Genomic DNA, 20,636 nt, shown 5'->3' on the forward strand with positions numbered 1-20,636 from the left:
AGAAATCAATCTTAGCATCACTAAAGGTAAGAGAATCTAACACTACATTCCCGTGATGAGGTTCAACAGCATTATCTAAGATGAGATTCAAAGACACAGTGTTATCTATGAAAATTACTGACAAAAAAAAAAATATTGAACTTGAATCAAATTAGCCTGTAGGTGTAACTGCCAGTGTACAGGAATGACAAAAGATACAAGCTCTAGAAAATGACATCACAAAAAGCAATCAACCAAACCAGAATGGATTTTTTTAAAGGACTGTTTTATATTAAATAGACACTTAGGAATATAATAAAGGAAATCCCCCAAGAGGGCCTTATTTAGATTCGAATTTGATCAAGTCAACTGTATGGACAATATTAGACAATCAGGTATCCTTGAATGTGAACAGCCTATTAGATAACATTAAGGAATTACTTATGAACAAATGTTAGATGTTATAATGCTTTATGCTTTTAAGGAATGATGCTTATAAAGATGTTATTTTCTTAGATGTATTCTCAAACTGTTAGTAATGAAATCAAACAATGTCTCAAATTTGCTTAAAATACTACAGTGAAAAGGGAAAAATAGGTAAAACAAGACTGGCACAACATCAGTGGTTAGTGAGCCTGAGAGACTGAGGAGGATTCATTGTTCTCTTTACTTTTGTGTATATTTAGAAATTTTCATTTAAATATTTTAATAGTGTGCTACCCCGTAACTGGCTTAATTTATATAGCTTTAACGCATTGTACTCTCATGTTTTAATCCTTTGTTTTACATGCCTTTTAGACAAATATGTGAGAGCCCCGTAAATATTTCCTCCATCCACCAATGAGAAGCCACCGTACAACCCTCTTCCTCAGAGACCGGCCAATAAGCAGCTCCAGCACGCACCTGGCTCCTTCACCACCCTACTCCCACCTCCGCAGGAGGCCCCCCAGCTCCCAACCTGATTGGAAGGTGATCTCACTGAACATCATCCAGGCGTCAGCAAAATGGTACTGGCACTTGATGGCGCTGGCCATGCGGTGGTGGAGGGGCACCGTGACGAACCGAGCACTGGGGTTGACGTCATCCAGGACGAGGGGGAAGGACACAGCGTTCGGTTCCCACTCATTGGCTTCCGAGCGGAAGTAGCACTGCACCTCCTTAAAAATCTTCACACCTTTGGCAAACATGTTGTTGCAGTGGACCTGGCAGAGAAAGAGGCATGCGAGTGACAGGCTGACACCGGTAAGTGGCATGGGGACACAGGGCAACCTAACCCGGTAAAATCCTTGATCTGTTTCTCTGAGCCCCACGCTTGCTGAGTAGCTGCCCTGCAGTCTCTTGGACTCATCCTTCCATCCTCTTCACAGCTGCCGTGATTCGTTGGTCTGGCCCTTTAAAACCGGGGTGGCTCCCCCAGTCACCTCTCTGCAACTTGTGCCCCCGGCCACCTCATTTCCTGTCGCCTCACGTGTTAAGTGAGGGTTGGACCAGCATCCTCTCGGGGGCCTTCCTTGCCCTTAACACTCCCAAGTCGCTAACCTTCCCCAGCACACCTGCTGTCCACCCAGAATCAAGCTATTCTGAACTGAGGTGAGGGGGCGCCCTCCCTGCTCGCTCCTCCCCGGTACATTCTAAAGCCAGTCCACTCCTTCCAACAGCTTTAGTTGAAAAACCTGAAATAATACACATTCCAAAACAATATCATCTTTCTCTTCAGACATCTCATTTCAGGGGCCGTGTATTCGCATTTTTCAGCCAGAGACAAGACTTAATGATCTGTCTTAATGAAGTGCAGTTTAGGTAAAGTCATTCTGATAAGGGCATGACATCTTCCTCACGGGTATTTTCTGAGATGAGAACAGAAGGTCTTTCGGAAAGTAGCTTGCATGCTCTTGCCTGCCGCCCTACTCTTTCACCAGGATATCTGTACTGCTTTTAACAGAGTCTTAAGAAACAAAGATCCCACAACAGCTCGCCTGGAGCACCTTGGTGTGTTCAGCGTCCTTCACAAATGGAATGTGCATGTTTGTAACTGGGTCAGGTCCCTGGTGGTAGTTTGCGGACACTTCCTCTGGCTCAGTCGTACGTGGAAAATGGAGCTTCGCTGGTCACTAGCCCCTGAATTAAAAGACCTCATAGGTTGGAAAAGCCTCACTGCTGTTCTGGGACTATATTTGCTATTTGCATTTTAATGTCTTGCTTAGGCCCTGCATTGTAACCCTCCGACTGTCTTTGATACCCTCACCTGCCTTTGGGATGGCAACTACGGGACTAGCATTCAGAATTCATGTTTAGCTGAAGAAACAGCAGCAATGATTGCAGAAATGTTATGATCCAAGAAATGAGCAGAGATACTCTGAAAGAACAGAATAAAATCACCTACTCTGACTCTCTAGTTCTTAATAAGCTAGTGCTTAGGTAGGTATGACCTGCCTATGGCCCTCCAACAACAGAATGGAGTCTAGAACCCTGGACTCCGAGTCCAGTGCTCTTGCCAATACCACACCACAAAGAAATGGAGCAAGTCGCCTTAACTTCTCCATTTGGATTTTCCTGTAAATGTTTTAATGATGAAAACATCTGTTAGTATCTTCCTTGGGATGAATTAACTGTTCCAGTTTATTGAGCACAAGTCAATGGAGCAAAGCTAAGAAAAAAAATCCAAAAAATACCATCTACAGCTTCAATAGATTTTTCAGATTTTTTTTCAATCTGCAAAGTGTTGGATAAGTAGCCTGTGGGGGAGGTAATAATCTCTCCTACAGATGTTTTGGGAATTCTCCTGGAATGCAAATAAATAGTATAGAATTTCATTCCCCTGGGGACTTAAATATTTATTTAATAAATACATTTTTAAAGGACATTAATACATTTCAATAGAATATTTTGACTATATTTAAGGGGTGGGGGAATGACAGTAATTTGCCTAGAAACCAATAACTACTCTCTCGAAGATGTTAGTGATCCAAAAGTCATTTTTTATATTTTGTCTCAGAAAAATTAAAATATGCAAGAGACTTGTTTAGCCTGGAGGGGACTGACCCTGAGATAGCTCTTAAAAGTTTCTGGCACCAGGACACCTGAGTGGCTCAGTCAGTTAAGTGACTGCCTTCAGCTTGGGTCATGATCCCGGGACCCTGGGATCGAGCCCCCCATCAGGCTCCCTGCTCAGCGAGTCTGCTTCTTCCCCTTCCCCTGCTCATGCTCTCTCTCTCACTCCCTCTCTCTCTTTCAAATAAATTAATAAAATCTTTAAAAAAAAAAAAGTTTCTGGAACCTGCTTACTGTAGAATATGCTTTTGAATAATTCCGACCTGTGATAAATTAATTAAACAGGAGCTATGGGAGACTCGGGAAGATCAAAGTCTATTGACTAAATATTATAACTTTGCGGAGAGTTTAGAATACATTTTATTATTTGTGAAACTAAAAGTTACCCCAGCGGCATATTTTTGTGAATTGATATACATGTTGTAGGTGCATGTGGATATCTCACTACTCAGCAACAGAAATAAATGTTCCCTGCAGGTATATTTTTGTCACTATGCACCTTCCCCTCCTCCCTCCAGAAAACCCTGTGAAGAATAATGTGTTACACACAACTGCACACACACGTTTTACAACCTGCCAAGGAGCATCCTTGAACAAAAGACAGGCAGATGGGCATGTGTTGATCCTTCTGTTCTCATCCTAAATGACTGGTCATTTAACTAATAGGTGTTGATCCAGGTAGGAGATGTTATCACGTTAACATGTGAGGGTAATATAATAGACATAGATTTCCTCTTTGACTCCAAGTTTGTGCCAAGAATAACAAATTTTTATTTACTAGGGACGTTTAATGATAACACAGATTTCCTTCTTCTGGAGCCTCATCTCATCCTACATACCTCCTTTTGCAAATAAATAGTACCTTCCCCCACTGAACAGCAAATCATCCCAAGGGGATATAGACAGAGGCAGCGTCACCAACTTGTTGGCCATTAATATTCTGTACCCAACTATGAACAGGGAAAATAACAAATAAACAGGGATCCTTCCTGAGCTGAAATTCACTTGCCCACTCTCTTGGGCCTCATACTGGAGTCCTCTCACACTCCTCAATAAACCAGTAAGAGTTATACATGGACCACAAAAACTTCAGGGGTCTCCCTTACATTCAACAAAAGGACTTTCTACTGTTAAGCCCATTTTCCTCAAACTTAGAGATCAGGTTGGAGGGGTTTGAAATCTAGTAGGACAACCAGACAAATGTACTGTTGCAATAGATAAGGAAAGAAAAAACTCGGGAAACGGAAGAGTGCAGAGCCTTCTATCATGATTTCCCAGCGCTGCAGGGGTAGAAGAAACAGGTGGGTGTGGAAAGTGACTGCAAAGACAAAATACAAAATACTCAAGTCTTCCACTGAGAATTACAGTGGCAATGAGCCAGCCTTACTGATAAAAGTATGTCCCTGGGGAGCATTGGGCAGGGCCATAACACGATTTCCATTCAGCTCTGGTTTCTTTTGCTTTTGTGAGCCCCTCTCTCCATAAAAAAATTTAAAATTGTATTTGAAAACTGTCATTAAACAGATGAAAATGATGTTTGACCCTAAAAGTTCTGTTTTTTCCCGATGTTAAAAGAAGTTAAAACCTTTCCATTGGCCTTTAAAGTATTGTGAGAGCCCACTGGGCCCACTGGGCCTAATGGTATGTGGACTCTGATGCTGGAACAATAACAGAAAATATTGAGAAACAGTGACCTAGACTAACCTCCTTATTTGCAAATGAAGCAAGAAGCCCGAGATGAAGTGACTTGGAAACGCATGTAGCTCGTTAGCAAAATACCGATTTGAATCCAGTTCTGCTGACACCACCAGGGTTCTTTCTAGCATGCCTTTTCACTACACTGTTATCTTGGCTCCCTTAGACATGTTCCATCACACCTAACACCACTGACCTTCATGGTCGTGAAATTCCTGATGCGGTCAAATTCAAACATGATCTCGATGTAACCGCTGGGAGCGCTTTCGTTCCTCCAGCCCACGTAGTCATAGCCTGGCCACACGTGGTATTCGTGGGTCTGAGTGAAGTCGTCCAGGCCAGACACCCCATCTGTCAGCTGGCCCAACCCTTCAGTCATGCTGCTCAGACCAGGGGAAGAGAAGGGAAAGGGAGAGAGAAACCTGGAATTAATTGCACGTCATGGAAGAGCTTTTATACCCAGCTTCTTCACCCCAGGTTTTGTAAGAGTTGATTATCTTGAAGGTTGAAGGATTATGAAAAATCCAGTATATTTTATAGTATTGATGTATTTATCCTACATCAATGGAGAACAAAGAATTTCATATAAATGAATTTTACAAAATACTCAATGCTTATTCCTTTAGTAGCAGAACTTACAATTATTTTATCATTTTATAAGAAAAGCTTTCCATAATCTATTGTATCCTTACCTATTCTTGTATAGTGAGTCTAATGCTTTTATATAGTAACTCAATATTATCAAATGCATTTGATTAATTAATCCATTAACAAGTAAATGAATGGATGGATGCATGCATAGAATGAAGACTATGGGAGATAGTAGCACTTGACTGTCACTCAATAAACAGTCCCAGAGCTTGTTGGGAATTTTTCTGACTCCCCGTTGACTGTATGTTGTCATTTTTCAGTGACTCAATTCCAGAGAAGCCAGTCAGGCCCTCTGCTACCCCACATCCAACAACCCAATTTGATATCAAACTAAAGGGGGGAAAAAAGTAATCAATGCCAAATTTAAATACTAATTTTTATGTAATTTTAATTAAATTTGAGAATACTAGATTCATGGAATAAAATGCACGGAATTACATGGGGTCGCAGGCATTGGATTTAGTTTTGTTTTCTAGCTTGGCAGCCTTTCCGCTTCTGATTGTAAGGCTCTTCTTGATTGGTATGTGGGATGATTGTGTATTTATGTTAATTTGGCTGCTTCTTTTTGGGTTTCTATTTCTATTTGACCTTCTTTTTAGGGAGACACAGAGCAAGAACTCATCCACTGGGACTTCTCTCTTCCCAAACTCTGCATTTCAAGGTCTAAACAATAAGTCAGGAGTCTCCCAAATGAAGAGATTGGGATACTCACCCTCAAGCAATAATACACGTGCCCCTTGAGGTTACGTAAAAGTTATGAATTCATAGAAAAATAAGTGAGTGATTATGCCAGCCTTACAGACACACTTTTAAATGTATTTGTTCATTGAAAAATGTTTGGCAAATTATAAAATTTGACTGGCCTTATCCACAGTGACCAGAGCCTGGATCTCCCTTCCAAGGATTTGCCATCTTTTTCTTCTCTCTACAGATCAGAAGGCTAGGAGAACATAAGTTTACTTGCAATAAATATATTTCCCATTATCCCCAGAATAATAAATCCCCATGAAACTTATGAAAAGCAACATAAATGAAAAGTTAACTTCTTCTAGTCAAAATTAAATCAAATGGGGATGGGTAAGGAAAGAAACTTTTCAGTTTACTTCATATCCTTTAGAATTGTTAGAATTACAATAAGCGTGCACTACTTCTGTAATTTTTTTAGTTAAAAAAAGTAACTTTTGCTATTAAAACTATCTATTTCTGAGACTCTGAATCGGGCAGCTCACACTGCATCACTCAAGCATACCCCAAAGAGATAACCTCACTACCTCAGTTATCAAGTGGAAGGTGACTGTGTCAAAATCTCTGCAATTATTCTTGATCTTTCCTCTGTTGCCAGTTACCTGCCTTATTTATCCATCTGAATGTCCTGCCAGTCCCTTAAATTTATATCCCAAACTAAACCTATCACTATCCCCTTCTAAACTAAATCTTTCACCTAAATTTCCCATTTCTGCCCATTATATTCTCGTTCACGCTCAGTGGCTCAGTAAAGTGCCTGGCACACCATATGCACCAAAATATACTTGTTGATGAATAAATGCCAACCCCAAGGTTTCACCTACCTCTTGTCCTCGCCCGACTGTCTCACCCCTACACCCAGTCAGATTGCAAACGGTCCTCACATGAATGTCTCCTCCCATTCCCACTGTCACCATTTTGGCCTTAGTCCTTCGTTCTTTTCATCAGACAGTTTGCATTTAGAAAATATCCCTCATCACCTCCTCTTTTCACTCAGATCTAACCTTTGTGAGCTGCTTGATGAATCTGTCTAAAGCACAGTTCCAATCTTATCCTTCCCCAGCTTTAAAAATCTTCAATGACTTGTTCTGTCGATGATTATGTTGATGAAGAACTCTTCCTCCTCCTCCTCTTCCTCCTGGCCCTGACATTCAAGTTCCTCCAAAACATGACATCATCTGTCCAATCACGCTTCTCATCTACTATTTTGCTACATGAGTATGGCTGGTGGTTAACTAAATGATTGCTCTTCAGCAGACATTCCCCTAAACTTTACGGTGTGATACTTCTGTCGTTATGCTATTCTCTCTACCTCAAATGCCATTTCAAGATTCTTTATCTGTGAAAGTTCCACCCATCCTTTGCGGGCCACTTCAGATTCTTTGCTGGTTTTCCAAATCAGATCAAAACTTACATGTATTTAGCACTTTACCTTTACAAAATGCTTTTCTTATACATTTTCATCACTTAAGCAAACAGAAGTGACTTTTATGACATGAATCCAGGTGTTTTCGCTCTCAGTGCTGTGCTTTCCTACTCAAGCGTACTCTTTCTTTGAACCCCAGCACGCTCATAAGATATGTCTTACTCCTATGCTTGTATCACAGTGATTTATATCCTGGTTTAGTCCCCATTCCTAACTGTGAGCTTCTTAAAGGTAGGATCCAGGACTCCTTATATTTTTGAATACCTACCAAGTCTGGCCAAATTCACTGTAGGTAGCAACAGTGGGTTAGCAAAGATTTATTAACCTAAAATGAATTCATTTGATCTCTGATTTCCTCTATGCCTTGAGTAAACGCCAGCTGGGGAGTGGCTGAGTGAAATGATGCCTAGACAGTTTAAGTGAACAGGGAAGAACAGTGACTAAGCAGATGGAAAGGAAGTAGCTGAAAATCGAATACTGGATGAGTCAGGTCTTCACTCAGGGGATGGCAGCTGGGGGGGGGCAGGAATTTATTCTTCACACCTAAAATAATGGAAGTGCTGTAATCCCTCACTCCCCTTCCTGAGACTAATTTCTCCCTCTGTCAACCACTAGCAATCTCCATCATCTAGTCTGGACCTAACCTCTCCCCCAGGCTCAGTCTTTGCAGACAAAGACCAAGCTAAGAGAGAAAAGAGTGTTGAAGTGGACTAGTAGAAGAATGGCAAGGCTCAGAGTGAAGTGAGATAAGTGGGAACATCTCTCATCCAACCCTAAATTCCTACCGTGCCTGATCAGACTCCTTCACCACGGCCCTCTATGTGTCCATTTCAGGACTACCCACTGGCGTTTCTACTGCTCCCAGCTCAAGCTTCTGCTACAGTCAGGCCATTCCTGTCCTCAGCCCTGTTGCCTTTCCTCTGCTCCCTTCCACCTGCCCCCTCTGCTCTAAATCATATCATCCTAGAAACTCTCCTTGTCTAGCATAAGCCTTACGAGTCTCCTTTTCACGACTTCCAAAGCATTTACACTTATGGGGTATATTCTTCCTGAGCTTCTTGACCTGCCCAATTAGTATACTTATAAATTCAGTTCTTCTGGTCCTTCATCTCCGTAAGTGGCCATTATTTGTGACAGAGCATATGTCCTGTTTTAAGGGTCAAAAAAAGATATGACTACCATACTTAGAACTATACCACAATTTCAGCTCTTGTTTTGTGTAATTTGTTTCCCCTGTCTTCCCCAACTAGGACCTAAGTTCCTTGCAAATAAAGGCTCCCTGCTTTACTCCATCTCACAATGCCTAATACAGGGTCGAAATAAACACCAGTTGGTTGACCGGTTGATTAATTATTAATCCCAAGCCATAATAAAATATTATTCTCTTCTAGTGGCCACTTTCCCATTCTGATGACCAAAGTTTCCCAGAATCTACCTGTATCCAACAGCTCCATCATAGACAGAATCGTTCAGGTAAATGACAGAGCCTCCAGGGAGTACAAACTGCTGTCCAGCTGGAGCATTGTAAGACACCAAGCCATCTGCCAAAGGAAACACAGATGTGTCAGTGGCTTAGGAAGGAGAGGCACCTACCACTCAGACCAACTCCCAGGGAGCTACACGAGACTTCAAGGGTGAAATCTTGTTCAGTGTGTCCGCACAGGACTCCATCCGGGCACAAAGGAGCACCGCTGAGGAGCACTCCTCAGTGGCAGTCAGTGAAATGCATCACTTAGTGCACAGAGCACCAAGCCTTGGTGGAAGAACAATGTCCTTTCTTGACTCGAACCTAGAGGGAATCACTTCACTTCAGAGATTATTAATCCCATACCTTTCTGACTTGCTTGCCTTTATTTTCCAGGGTTTGGGGTTTCTAATAAGGTCTATAAACTCGCTCTCTCTCTCTCTCTGGAGACCTACCTAGCCAGACACAGCCATAGAGCTCCACCCGCATGCACACATTCATGGAGTGGTCAGTGACTGGAATGAAGCGGACAAATCTGGCCACGATGGGTGGCTCCAAGTCCTTTAGGAAAATGTCATAGGGGTTACTATTTCCATCCAGCACCTGAGGAGAGAAAAGAGAAAGAGCAGGAAGATGCTATGAGGTTATGCTGACTCTTCCTCATCACCCCTTTCATGGACCCTCTCTTTCGAATTGAAGGAGCAGAATATATCCTTTCAGATTTCTCAGCAGCCTTGATTTTCCTCCCAGGCCCCCGCCCGCCCTCCCTCATCCTCGGTCACACATTGACAAGGGCATGCCAGGTGTGTGGATGCACATACCTACAAGACAGCCTGTGTACTTCCTCTTCTAGCCTAAGTCAAAATATGGTCCTGGACATCTCAGGGTCTGGATGTCTCTTCTTCCTACCTGTTTCCCATGCCGGTTCCGCCAAGAGATCCAGCGAGTGCCATCCCGACTGTAATTGATCTTGTACATGGGGGCAAACTCAATGCCATGGCCCCCAGCATGGCGCCCTTGGGTCCCCACCAGAGTGATAAAGTGCAGGGTGTGCAAGTCAATCTGTAGGAACTCTTTCAGGTCATCGGGTTCCACTGGAATCTCAGGGCACCAGGCTCCATCCCCTTCTTCTGAGTCCAGCCTTGAGACACAGGGTTGGGGAGACAGAGAGGAACCATGAAACCAGAGTTGTTTTCCAATCCACAGCAAGCAGCTGCCCTGTCCTGAGGAGAGAGAGCAGGCTGGGCCCCCACTCTAAAAAGACTCTTCAGGTCTTCCCTCAAGTCTGACTGCCACCACCTGTGGTCAGTCCCTGTCCCTGGGGCACTATGAAGCCCAGAGAGACACTTACCACCAGGGCCTAGAGGCCTTCAGATCAGATGTAGTCTTTATTTCTCATCCTGCTTTAAAGACCTCAAGGGAAATGAAACCCTTTCTACCCTATACTTCCCCATGAGTCATTTTACCACCCCCTTCCACTTTCAGTCCCAGCATAACAAGGGTGGCCACCCCTTGCTTGGATATCAAGTTATAGGAAAGGAGGAGAGAGGGATCATAAGATCCCCAGTGTGGGTTATATAATGCAGTGGAATTTTAACCAACGGGATGGGCATGGCAGCCCAGCAAAAAGCCATGGGAACCCATGATGAGAGTGAGGGGTAGGAGTGTGTCAGGGGAGTAGTAAATAATCTGGTTTCATTTTATTACCTCCAAGCTGAGCTATCAGTGAGCAAAATTGTGAAATCATTACAAGGTTTATTCTGGGAGCCTCTTACCACTTTCCCTCTTCCCTAGAACGTCCCTTTTATCATAGATGTCACCTACTCATTGCTGTTCTCTTTCAACCCCACCAACCATCACTCTGATCTTTCACATACTAAGAAATTACGGAGAAGGTTTACTAAGGTTGCTTTTCTTATGGGTGATTCCATTTTAACAGAACTCAACACTTTACACCAAAAGAATTAGATTCCAGGAGAAGGATTATGCCCTAACAAGCAGAGTAGTTTTTGACAAGGGAGTTCATTGCTTTAGAGGACCCCTGCTATTAGGCCATGAGGAACCCACCATACTCTTTATGGATGACGATGGCCTTTCTATAAGGTATCATTGAGAGAAGGGAAGAATTTATTAGGGGGCTCAGTATATGCTTAAAGCCTTGATGTTTTTCACTGTGTGTGATGTTTCACAGATACCCACTGAGAAGAGGACAGGGTCTCCCAGCTGCCAGTGTCCTACCTCATCTGTACCTTCCCCTAACTACCACTGTCGCCAGCTTCCTGCAGTTGCTCACAGTGAGAAGGTGAGTAAAGCAAACCCACTGCATATCAATGAACCCATCTGTCGTGGGCAGTGCCACCCAAGGCCCTGTGGTTGGGATGGGGTTGCAGAACCAGCACATGGTGCCAAGCCCTGAATTCCTGAAAACATACAGAACAGGATAGGCCCTGTTTGATGTCCTCCCCTCGCTCCTACCAGCTCCCACCAAATACCACCCTTCTTCCCCAGGCCCTTGAGTCAGAAAATGTATCCAACCCAGGACTGAGGCTTTCTTGGGGTCTCCATCCTCACCTTCCATATTTGGCAGCTGTGGATTCTGACCACTGACTGGAAGCTGTGATGTCCTCATCTGGAATGTGGCCTCCAGACATGCCCAGAGGATAGCGGCAAATGGCTGGACCAAGAGAAATGGAAGAAAAAAAGAGAGGAAATACTTTTCTTTTTATTTCCAAAGATACCCTGCCTCTTGTAGGAATAACATAATTGATTATTGGACAGGGAAACAGAGGACTTAAATTCTCCGAAGTCTTTCTATGACCCCGGTTTGATCACCCTGACTCTCTCCACCTTTTCTCCCTGGCCCTGCCTCCAAACTTATTAGCATCCAATCCCTTGAGCACTGACCTTCAGCCACACCTATCTTTTGGTCCAAAATCTGACAAATAATGTAACATAATGCAGTGTGCTGATTTATCCTTTCATTTGGTAGTAAGCCCATGGCCCATCCCCATTCCCTTATTAGCAGCTGTGCACTTCTAACCAGTCCCCCAACCGTGCTGAATCATCGTCATAGTCACTGGGTACCACCTGTGATCTAAAGCATTCTTTTTTCTAAGTAACTGATTGCACAAAATTATGGTGCAAAGCCAACAAACTCTCCTGTGAAGGGACTGAACACAAAGCTCTGGCCCCCCATCAGCACCACGTTTTGGCCTCCGGCTAAAAATAATAGCCTCTGGAGAGAGACTTCCACCTCTAGCCAAGAGAGAGTAACAGGAACCAGACTTACTCTCCGGAGTGAACCAACCAAAAAATGGACAAAGTATACAAAAGACTGGGTTTCAATACAATGAATATCAGACAACAAAGGACAACAATCCCTGGGAGACAGGGGACAAAGAAGATGAGTCCTACAGTGGCACCAGCTCACTGTTGTGACAGAGTCAGGCTGCAGCACAGTGAGTGAGAACTCAGGCAGAGTCTAGAGGATTCCCCCAAAGCAAGGAAACAAAGAGAAGAGTCCAGAGAGGCCACAGAGATCTAGGGTTGCCAGGGAAATACAGGATTTCTAGCTAAACTTAAATTTCAGATAAATAATGAATCATTTTTTAGTGTAAATATGTACGATGCAATTTTAAAAGTAGCAGATGTGTAAAGAAGCAGAGAAATAGAACCTATAATGAGAAAAAAAATCAATCAATTGAAACTGATTCAGAACTTATGTAGAAGTCAGAATTTAAAAAGAAGACTACTAAAACAGTCATGACTATATTGTATGTGTTCAAAAATACAAGGTCAGCCACTGTGGGAAACAGTGTGGAGGTTCCTCAAAAAATTTAAAAAAGAAGTACCAGATGATCCAGGATTCTAATACTGGGTATCTACCCAAAGAATATGCAAACACTAATTTGAAGAAATATACGTAGCCCTATGTTTACTGCAACATGTCTTACAATAGACAGGATATGAAAGCAGCCCAAGTGTCCACTGACTGGTGAATGAATAAAGAAGAAGTGGTATGTGTATATATATATATATATATATATATATTTATAATGTTACTCAGCCATAAAAAGAATGACATCTTGCCACTTGCAACAACATGGATGGACCTAGAGGGTAAAATGCTAAGTGAAGTAAGTCAGAGAAAAGCAAATACCATATGATTTCACTCATATGTGGAATTTAAGAAACAAAACAAATGGACAAATAAAAAAAACAGAGAGAGAGAGTCAAACAAAAAACCAGTCTCTTAAGTGCAGAGAACAAACTGGTGGTAGCCAGAGGGGAGGCAGGTGGGTGAAATAGATAAAAAGGATCAAGAGTATGCTTATCCTGATGAGCACTGAGAATGTTGAACTGCTGGATCCTTATATTGCACACCTGCAACTAATATAACACTGTATGTTAATTATACTCGAATAAAAATAATAACAGAAAAATTAAAAATATAAGGAGAGCTACAGGTGATACAGAAAGGATATACATCAAATTTCTAGAGATGAAACTTGACTGTGTGAGAAAATACACTGGATAATATTAAAGGAAGATCACACATTAAAGAAAAGATTGGTGAACTTAAAGACAGCAACAGATATTGTCCAAAATGAAACAATGACAGAAATCAATAAAAAAATCAATCAATCAACAAAAATGGAATATTAGTAAGTTCTGGAACAATTTCAAACATCCTAATACACATGTAAATGGATTCCTTAAAGAAGAGAAGAGAGGAAGGCAAAAAAAATATTTGTATAAAACATGGTAGAAATCTTTTTCAAATCTGATGAAACTATAAACCCACGAAGCTCAATGACCTGAAGCACAAGAAACATGAAGAAAATGACACTACAGTACATCACAATCCAACTGCTTAAACAGCTGATAAGAAAAGTTTTTAAGAGCCAGAGGAAAAGAACACATCATGAACAGAGGACCAAAGATAAAAATGACAGCAAATGTCCCACTGGAAACAGTAATTACATAGTAAATATATGTGATGAGTTTACATGTTCTTTACATAACTGACTATTTAAATAAAAGCAGTAACAATATACTGTGGGGTTTATAATACATACAAAAATAAAATACATGAAAACAATAGCATAAGGGCTGAAAAGGGAAAAATGAAAGTTATCCTGTTGGAAGATTTTTATACTATATGTAAAGGGATATAATATCACTTAAAGATAGACTTTATTTAATTAAAGATGTACATGACAAATCCTAAAGCAAGCACTAAAATAATATTTTCAAAAAGACTTATAGCTAATAAGTCAACAAGAGATAAAATGGAATAAAAAATTCAATTCACTGAAAAGAAGGCAGAAAACCACAGATAAGTTACAAGTAAAAGGATATAAAAAGATATACCATGAAAACTTTATTTTTAAAAAAAGCTGGAGTGGTTATATTAATACCAAACACAACAGATCTTAAGAGAAGAAATAAAGATGGCATTTCACAATGATAAAGGGGTTAGTTCATCAAGAACACATGACAGTCCTAAATATTTATGCATGTAACAGAGCTTAACAAATGAAGAAGAAAAAAAAAAGACTTCGGGGAAAAATGAAGAAAACCACAATTATAGTTGGAGATTTCAACACTTACATCTCAATAATTGGTAAAAACAAGTGGACAAAAATATCAGTAAGGAAATTGAAGTTTTGAACAGATTTGGATACCACCAGTTTTACCTGACATTTACAGAACTCTACCCAACATAAGAGTATACATTCTTTTAAAGTGTGTATGTAACACTTACCAAGATAGACCATATTCTGAATCATAAAACAAGTCCCAACAAATGTTAAATATTCAAGTCATACAAAGTATGTTCTCTGTCATAATGCAATTACTATTTAGAAAAATGAATAATAGAAAGATATCTGGAAAATCCCCCAAATATTTGCAAACTAAATAACACTCCTGAGAATATGCCATGGGTCAAAGGAGAAACCAAAAGGAAAATGAGAAAGTATTCTGTACTGTAAGATAAAGAAAATATAAAATAACAAAATTTGTGGATACCACTTGAGAAGTACTTAAGGGAAAAATTACCACAGGAAAAAGCCTATACTAGAAAAGAGGAAAGATCTCAAAACAATGACCTCATTTTTCACCTTCAGAAACAAGAAAAAGTAGAGCAAATAAAATGCAAAGTAATTATAAGAAAGAAAATAATAGATATATTAGCAGAAATCAATGAAGTAGAAAACAGAAAAACAACAGAGAAACTCTATAAAACCAAAAGCTGGTTCCTTCACAAGATTTAAAAAGAAAAAGCAAAAAAATCTCTAGCTAGACTGATTGGGAGAGAAAAAAGAAAACACTACAAACATCAGGAATGTGGGAAGTTACCTAGTGACAGATACTACAGATGTTAAAAGTATAATAAGGGAATGTTATAAACAGTTTTATGCCAACAATTTCAACAACTTGGATAAAATAGTCAAATTTCTTGAAAGATACAAACTACCAAAGCTTACTTATAAAGAAATAGATAACCTGAATATCCATCCCTTCATGTTCTAATATATATATATATATATATATATATATATATTAGAGCCAACAACCTTCCTACAAAAAACCCTGCAGGACAAGATGGCTTTACTGTTGAATTCTACCAAATATTTCAGAAAGAAAAAATACCAAGCACTCACAAACTCTTCCAGAAAATCAAAGAGGAGAGGATATTTCCTCATTCATTCTATGAAATCAGCATTAGTCTACTACAAAAACCAAACAGGAACATTATAAGAAAACTATAGACCAACAATCCTCATAAACACAGAAGCAAAATCTCTAAACAAAATTTTAGTAAAGTGAATCCAAAAATATATAAAAAGGATAACACATCATGACCAAGTGGGGTTTATCCTAGGAATGCAAGGTTGGTTTGACATTCAGAAATCATTCAGTGAAATTCACCACAAACTTAAAAAGTGAAACTATAGCATCACTTCAATAGATACAGAAAAAAACATTTGATAAAATCAAACATCCTTTCCTGATAAACATTCTCAGGAAACTAGAAACAGGAACGAACTTCCTCGGGGCACCTGGATGGCTCAGTCCATTAAGCAACCAGCTCTTGATTTTGGCTCAAGTCGTGATCTCAGGGTTGTTGAGAGCCAACCTGCGTTGGGCTCCATGCTAAGTGTGGAGTCCGCTTAAGATTTTCTCTCTCTCTCTCTCACTCTGCCCCTACTCCCCTTTTCTCTCTCACTCTAAAAAAAAAAAATGAAAGGAACTTCCTCAATACAAACAATTGTAACAGATTATGAAAACCTATACACCAATAAATTGGACAACTTAGAAGAAATTGATAAATTCCTAGAAACACATAAGCTACCAAAACTAAAGCAAGAAGAAAGAGAAAATTTGAACAGACCAATCACCAGCAATGAAGTTGAATCAGTACAAAACACTCCCAAAAAACAAAAGCCAGGACTAGATGGTTTCACAGGCAAATTCTGCCAAACATTTAAAAAAGAGTTAATATCTATTCTTTTTAAACTATCCCAAAAAATACAGGAGGAAAGAATCACCCTGACGTCAAAACCAGATAAGGACACCACAAAAAAAGAGGACTACAGGCCAACATCTCTCATGAACAGAGATGAAAAATCCTTAACAAAATACTAGCAAATGGATCCAACAATATATTTTTAAAAATCACACACCACGATCAAATGGGATTTATTCCCAGGATGCAAGGGTGGTTTAATATTCACAAAACAATCAACGTGACGTGATACGTTGTATCATCAAGAGAAAGGATAAAAACCATATGATCATTTCCACAGATGCAGAGAGAGCATTTGACAAAGTACAACACCCATGATGTCATTGGATATTTCCAGAAACAGTATGATGAAGCAAAACCATATACATCTGCTTTGGCAAGAATCATGACCCCACTGAAACACTTCTCAGTGTCTGTCCACCGCGTTTTCCAAGTCAAATTTCAATCAAGGGATGAACATGGGATTTAGTATCATTGTGTCTATTCTGGTCAGATGTATCATTTCTCCATCTGAGGTGACAGGTTCTACAAATAATCATTATGCTTGAATCTCAAGTGTAATTCTGGGCTGTTCAGGAATGAAGCATCAAATTCTCAAATTCTAAACCCTCTGGAATGTGAAATTGAAGGGAGGAGTAAGGATGAGGAAATATTGATATAGGATGCCAATGAGGCCAAAATTACCAATGAGTGAGGTCAATGAACATTTCAAAAATCACTCACAGGGTGTGCCCTCTCTTGTGGTCCACTCCTCCAGGCCGTGGAGGCCGTACCCTGACTCAAGGCCTCTGCTAAGTGTTTCAACACTGGTGCTTAGTGCTTCTCAGTATCAGTGACTTAATGGCAAGGAGAAGCTTCTGGACACCTTTATCCCACATGCCATGTGCCCCAGTGCAGTTTATCAGAACACTCACACTGGCATTTGGGACACAAGCCACCTACTAATAAACTAGACGTTTGCTTTCCTTTTGTTATTGTTCCCCGTGTGTATATTTCCCTCAAGGATCTTCTGGGGAGGGGGCCTGGCTGGCCAAGGCAGGCAACCTTTCCTCCTTGGCTATCATTCATGTCATGGTGCCCCCAATTGCTATCTGACTCCTAAAATGCAGTTCTTCACAGTTTTCAAAGTGGTGTCCCAGTGTTTACATCTGGTTACCCCTACAATAACCCTACATGGTAGACAGGGCCTGTATTATTATTCTCAAATTATACATGAGGAAACAAACCAGTTAAAGTTCCCACAGCTATTAAGCAGTCCTAATCCAAAATTAGTCCCAATGTACCAGACGGTCCCCCTCTGCTTTTAGCACAGGTGCGACACGATGCAGGATGCTTCTCCCAGTGTGCCAGGCTGAGGCGGAAGTCTTGCAGAGCTGGCCTCTGGCACCTTCCCTCCCTTCTGAAACCAAAGCTTTGTTCATGCATCCAGTCCTCTCTCCATCCCCAGCACGATAATCTACTTGTTTGCTTATTGCTTTCCGAGTCCATGTGGTTTCTGAGTTCCTATTTTTATCAAACCATTCATTCAGTGATTTTTTGGGAGCGCTATGGGAATATAGCCATAAACAAAACAAAGTCCCTTTTGTCAGGGTTGACATTCTAGTGTGGGGAAACAGACGACAGGCAAATTAATACATAAGATGAGAGAAGATGGTAAATGTTGTGAAGAAAATCAAGTGTGGAAAGGAAATAGGTGCTCCTACCTGTAAAGATATAAGGAAGGGCCTCTCAGATGAGGTGACTTTGAGCAGAGGCCTGAGTGGAGGAAGACAGTGAGCCAGGTGACTCTTAGAGGGCGGGATGTTTCACAGAAAGGGGACAGGAAGTTGAGGAAAGAGCCCTCTTGGTTGTTTCAGTTACAACAAGGAGGTCTCACACCAGAAGTGGAAAGACTAGCTTAAGTTATTATCCAGCATTGTCCCGTTGCCATGTAACAAACTTGGACACAACTAAACCAACCATTTTTGAGAAAGAATAGTACTAATTTTGGTAAATTCTCCTTCCTCCAATTTCTGACATTTTTAATATGTTTTATAGCCTTAAGTACATAGTGCTTTGTCATATAATTATTTGTGTGGAAGTCTGATCTCCCCTGCAGATGGCAAACTTTTTGGAGAAAAAAAAGGGGGGCAGGGGGATTATATCTTATTAAATTTTATTTCTCAGTGCATATCTGGGGAGACAATAGGTGCTCATAATATTGATTGAAAAAAGAGACAGATACAGATTAGGAGTAAGGATAAAGTTGAGTAAAATATGTCTCCCTACAAACCTTACCCCCCAGACGATTCCATTTCAAACAATTCCATTCTGCCAATTACTTGAGCCAAAAATCCTGAGGCCACCCTTGACTCCTTTCATATTCCATATCCATCCCATCAGCTGATAAGAAATCTCATTAGCCACCCTAAAAAATTCCCATTCCCCATCTACTTCCCACTTATACTGCTACCATTCTAGGCCAATCCACCTTGTCTTATCACCAGGAATAGAACAATAATCTCCTACTCAGACTTCCTTTGTCCGCCTTGCCCCATGTATCTAGGAAAATGTAAGTCAGACCATGTAACTCTTCTGCTCATCGCCCTCCAGGAATTTCCCACCTCATTCATAATAATATTCAAAATGTATGTGTGCTCTCCAGAGACCTGCAGAGTGGGTCCCCAGCTGTCCTGGACCCCTGTCCAGCGCACTCCCCTATCTGGCCACCTTGGCCTCCTTGCTGGTCCTCAAGCACACTAAGCTGCTTCTGCTGGCATTGAGGTATTTCATTTAGTAATGGGAATAATCTGTGCAGGTTGAGGAAAGAGAAGTGAAAGACCATATTTCCTATTATTTTTCATATGTTAACATATCTGAAATCTGAATACATCTTACAAGCAAATGGTGAGTCATAGTTGAACTGTCTGGGGGTTTTTTCTTAGAGTTACACAAAGTAATGAGACATGGTAGAGTCAGCAGTGTCTTACATCTGATGAAGCACAGTAATAATAGCATCCATTTAAAAGCATTTGTGTGGGGGTGGGGGAAGGGGGTAACTGAGTGATGGACATTAAGGAGGGCATGTGATGGAATCAGTACTAGGTATTATATAAGACTGATGGATCACTGACCTCGACCTCTGAAACCAATAATATATTACATGTTAATTAATGGAATTTAAAGAAAATAAAATAAAAGCATTTGCCAAGTGTCAGACAATGTGGTATTTTCTCACTCATTATTTCATATTTCTCACGAATCACCCGCCTATAGGTAAGAGTTTAAATAACGGCCCAAGGGGGCACCTGGGTGGCACAATCGGTTAAGATCAATGTTTGGTTTTGGCTCAGGTCGTGATCTCAGGGTTGTGAGATCAAGCCCCATGTAGAACTCTGTGCTGAGCGCAGAGTCTGCCTGGAATTCTCTCTCCCCCTCCCTCTGCCCCTCCTGCTCACGTTCTTGCTCTCTCTCAAAATAAATAAATAAATCTTTAAAAAAAAACCTGCCCGAGGCCAGTCATCAAGTAAATACTAAGTCACTTTAGAATCTGACTCGAAAGACACCCTCTCTGCTACACAACCTCTGAAAACAAAGAGATTTCAAATCCACTCTGGGATCTGAGCAAAGTTCACAGCTTTTCTGGGTCTCAGTTTTCTCATGTGAAAAGCAAGGGAGCTGCATTAGATGTTTTCCAAGGCAGGGGTTCCCAAAAGCCAGGCCACGGACCAACGGCTCTAGAGTTGCTTGGGAAGGTTGTAGAACATCTGGTGTGAGCCCCCTCTTCGAGACTTGTCTTTGGGAGACCTGAAACTGCCCGGGAACCTGCACATTTAAAAAATGTCCCAGGTGATTCTGCTGTGCAGCCCGGCTTGGGAACCACTGCTCCCAGGTCCCTTGCAGCCTGGACACATGATGACTCTCTGGGGCCATTCCAAAGTCCAGAGACATCCACATTCGCAGTCCCACTGGGCTTTCATTCCTGGCTATCATGCATCTCCAGTCACTGGGCCACAAGTGTAGTGAGAACTTCTGTTTCTCGGAACATCTAAAGTAAACCAGAAATGGGGAAAGAGGGTCGCATGGGGTGAGTCATGATATTGTTGCGAATA

The 20,636-nt window shown here is 41.1% G+C and overlaps 1 protein-coding gene across 7 annotated transcripts in view; it reads right to left on the reverse strand.

Moving 5' to 3' along the window:
- The window catches only part of DDR2 (discoidin domain receptor tyrosine kinase 2), a 125,439-nt gene that overhangs the window by 23,933 nt on the left and 80,870 nt on the right, over positions 1–20,636 (reverse strand). For all 7 annotated transcript variants that reach the window (XM_034667235.1, XM_034667232.1, XM_019800559.2 and 4 more), the window contains 6 exons: positions 11,583–11,685; positions 9,921–10,152; positions 9,467–9,614; positions 8,982–9,087; positions 4,922–5,105; positions 938–1,181 (listed from right to left, as the gene is read on the reverse strand). In XM_034667235.1, coding sequence (XP_034523126.1) covers positions 938–1,181; positions 4,922–5,105; positions 8,982–9,087; positions 9,467–9,614; positions 9,921–10,152; positions 11,583–11,685 — 1,017 coding nt within the window. The remainder of the gene's footprint in view (positions 1–937; positions 1,182–4,921; positions 5,106–8,981; positions 9,088–9,466; positions 9,615–9,920; positions 10,153–11,582; positions 11,686–20,636) is intronic.

Source organism: Ailuropoda melanoleuca, chromosome 8, assembly GCF_002007445.2.
Source record: "Ailuropoda melanoleuca isolate Jingjing chromosome 8, ASM200744v2, whole genome shotgun sequence".
Taxonomy (NCBI): Eukaryota; Metazoa; Chordata; class Mammalia; order Carnivora; family Ursidae; genus Ailuropoda; species Ailuropoda melanoleuca.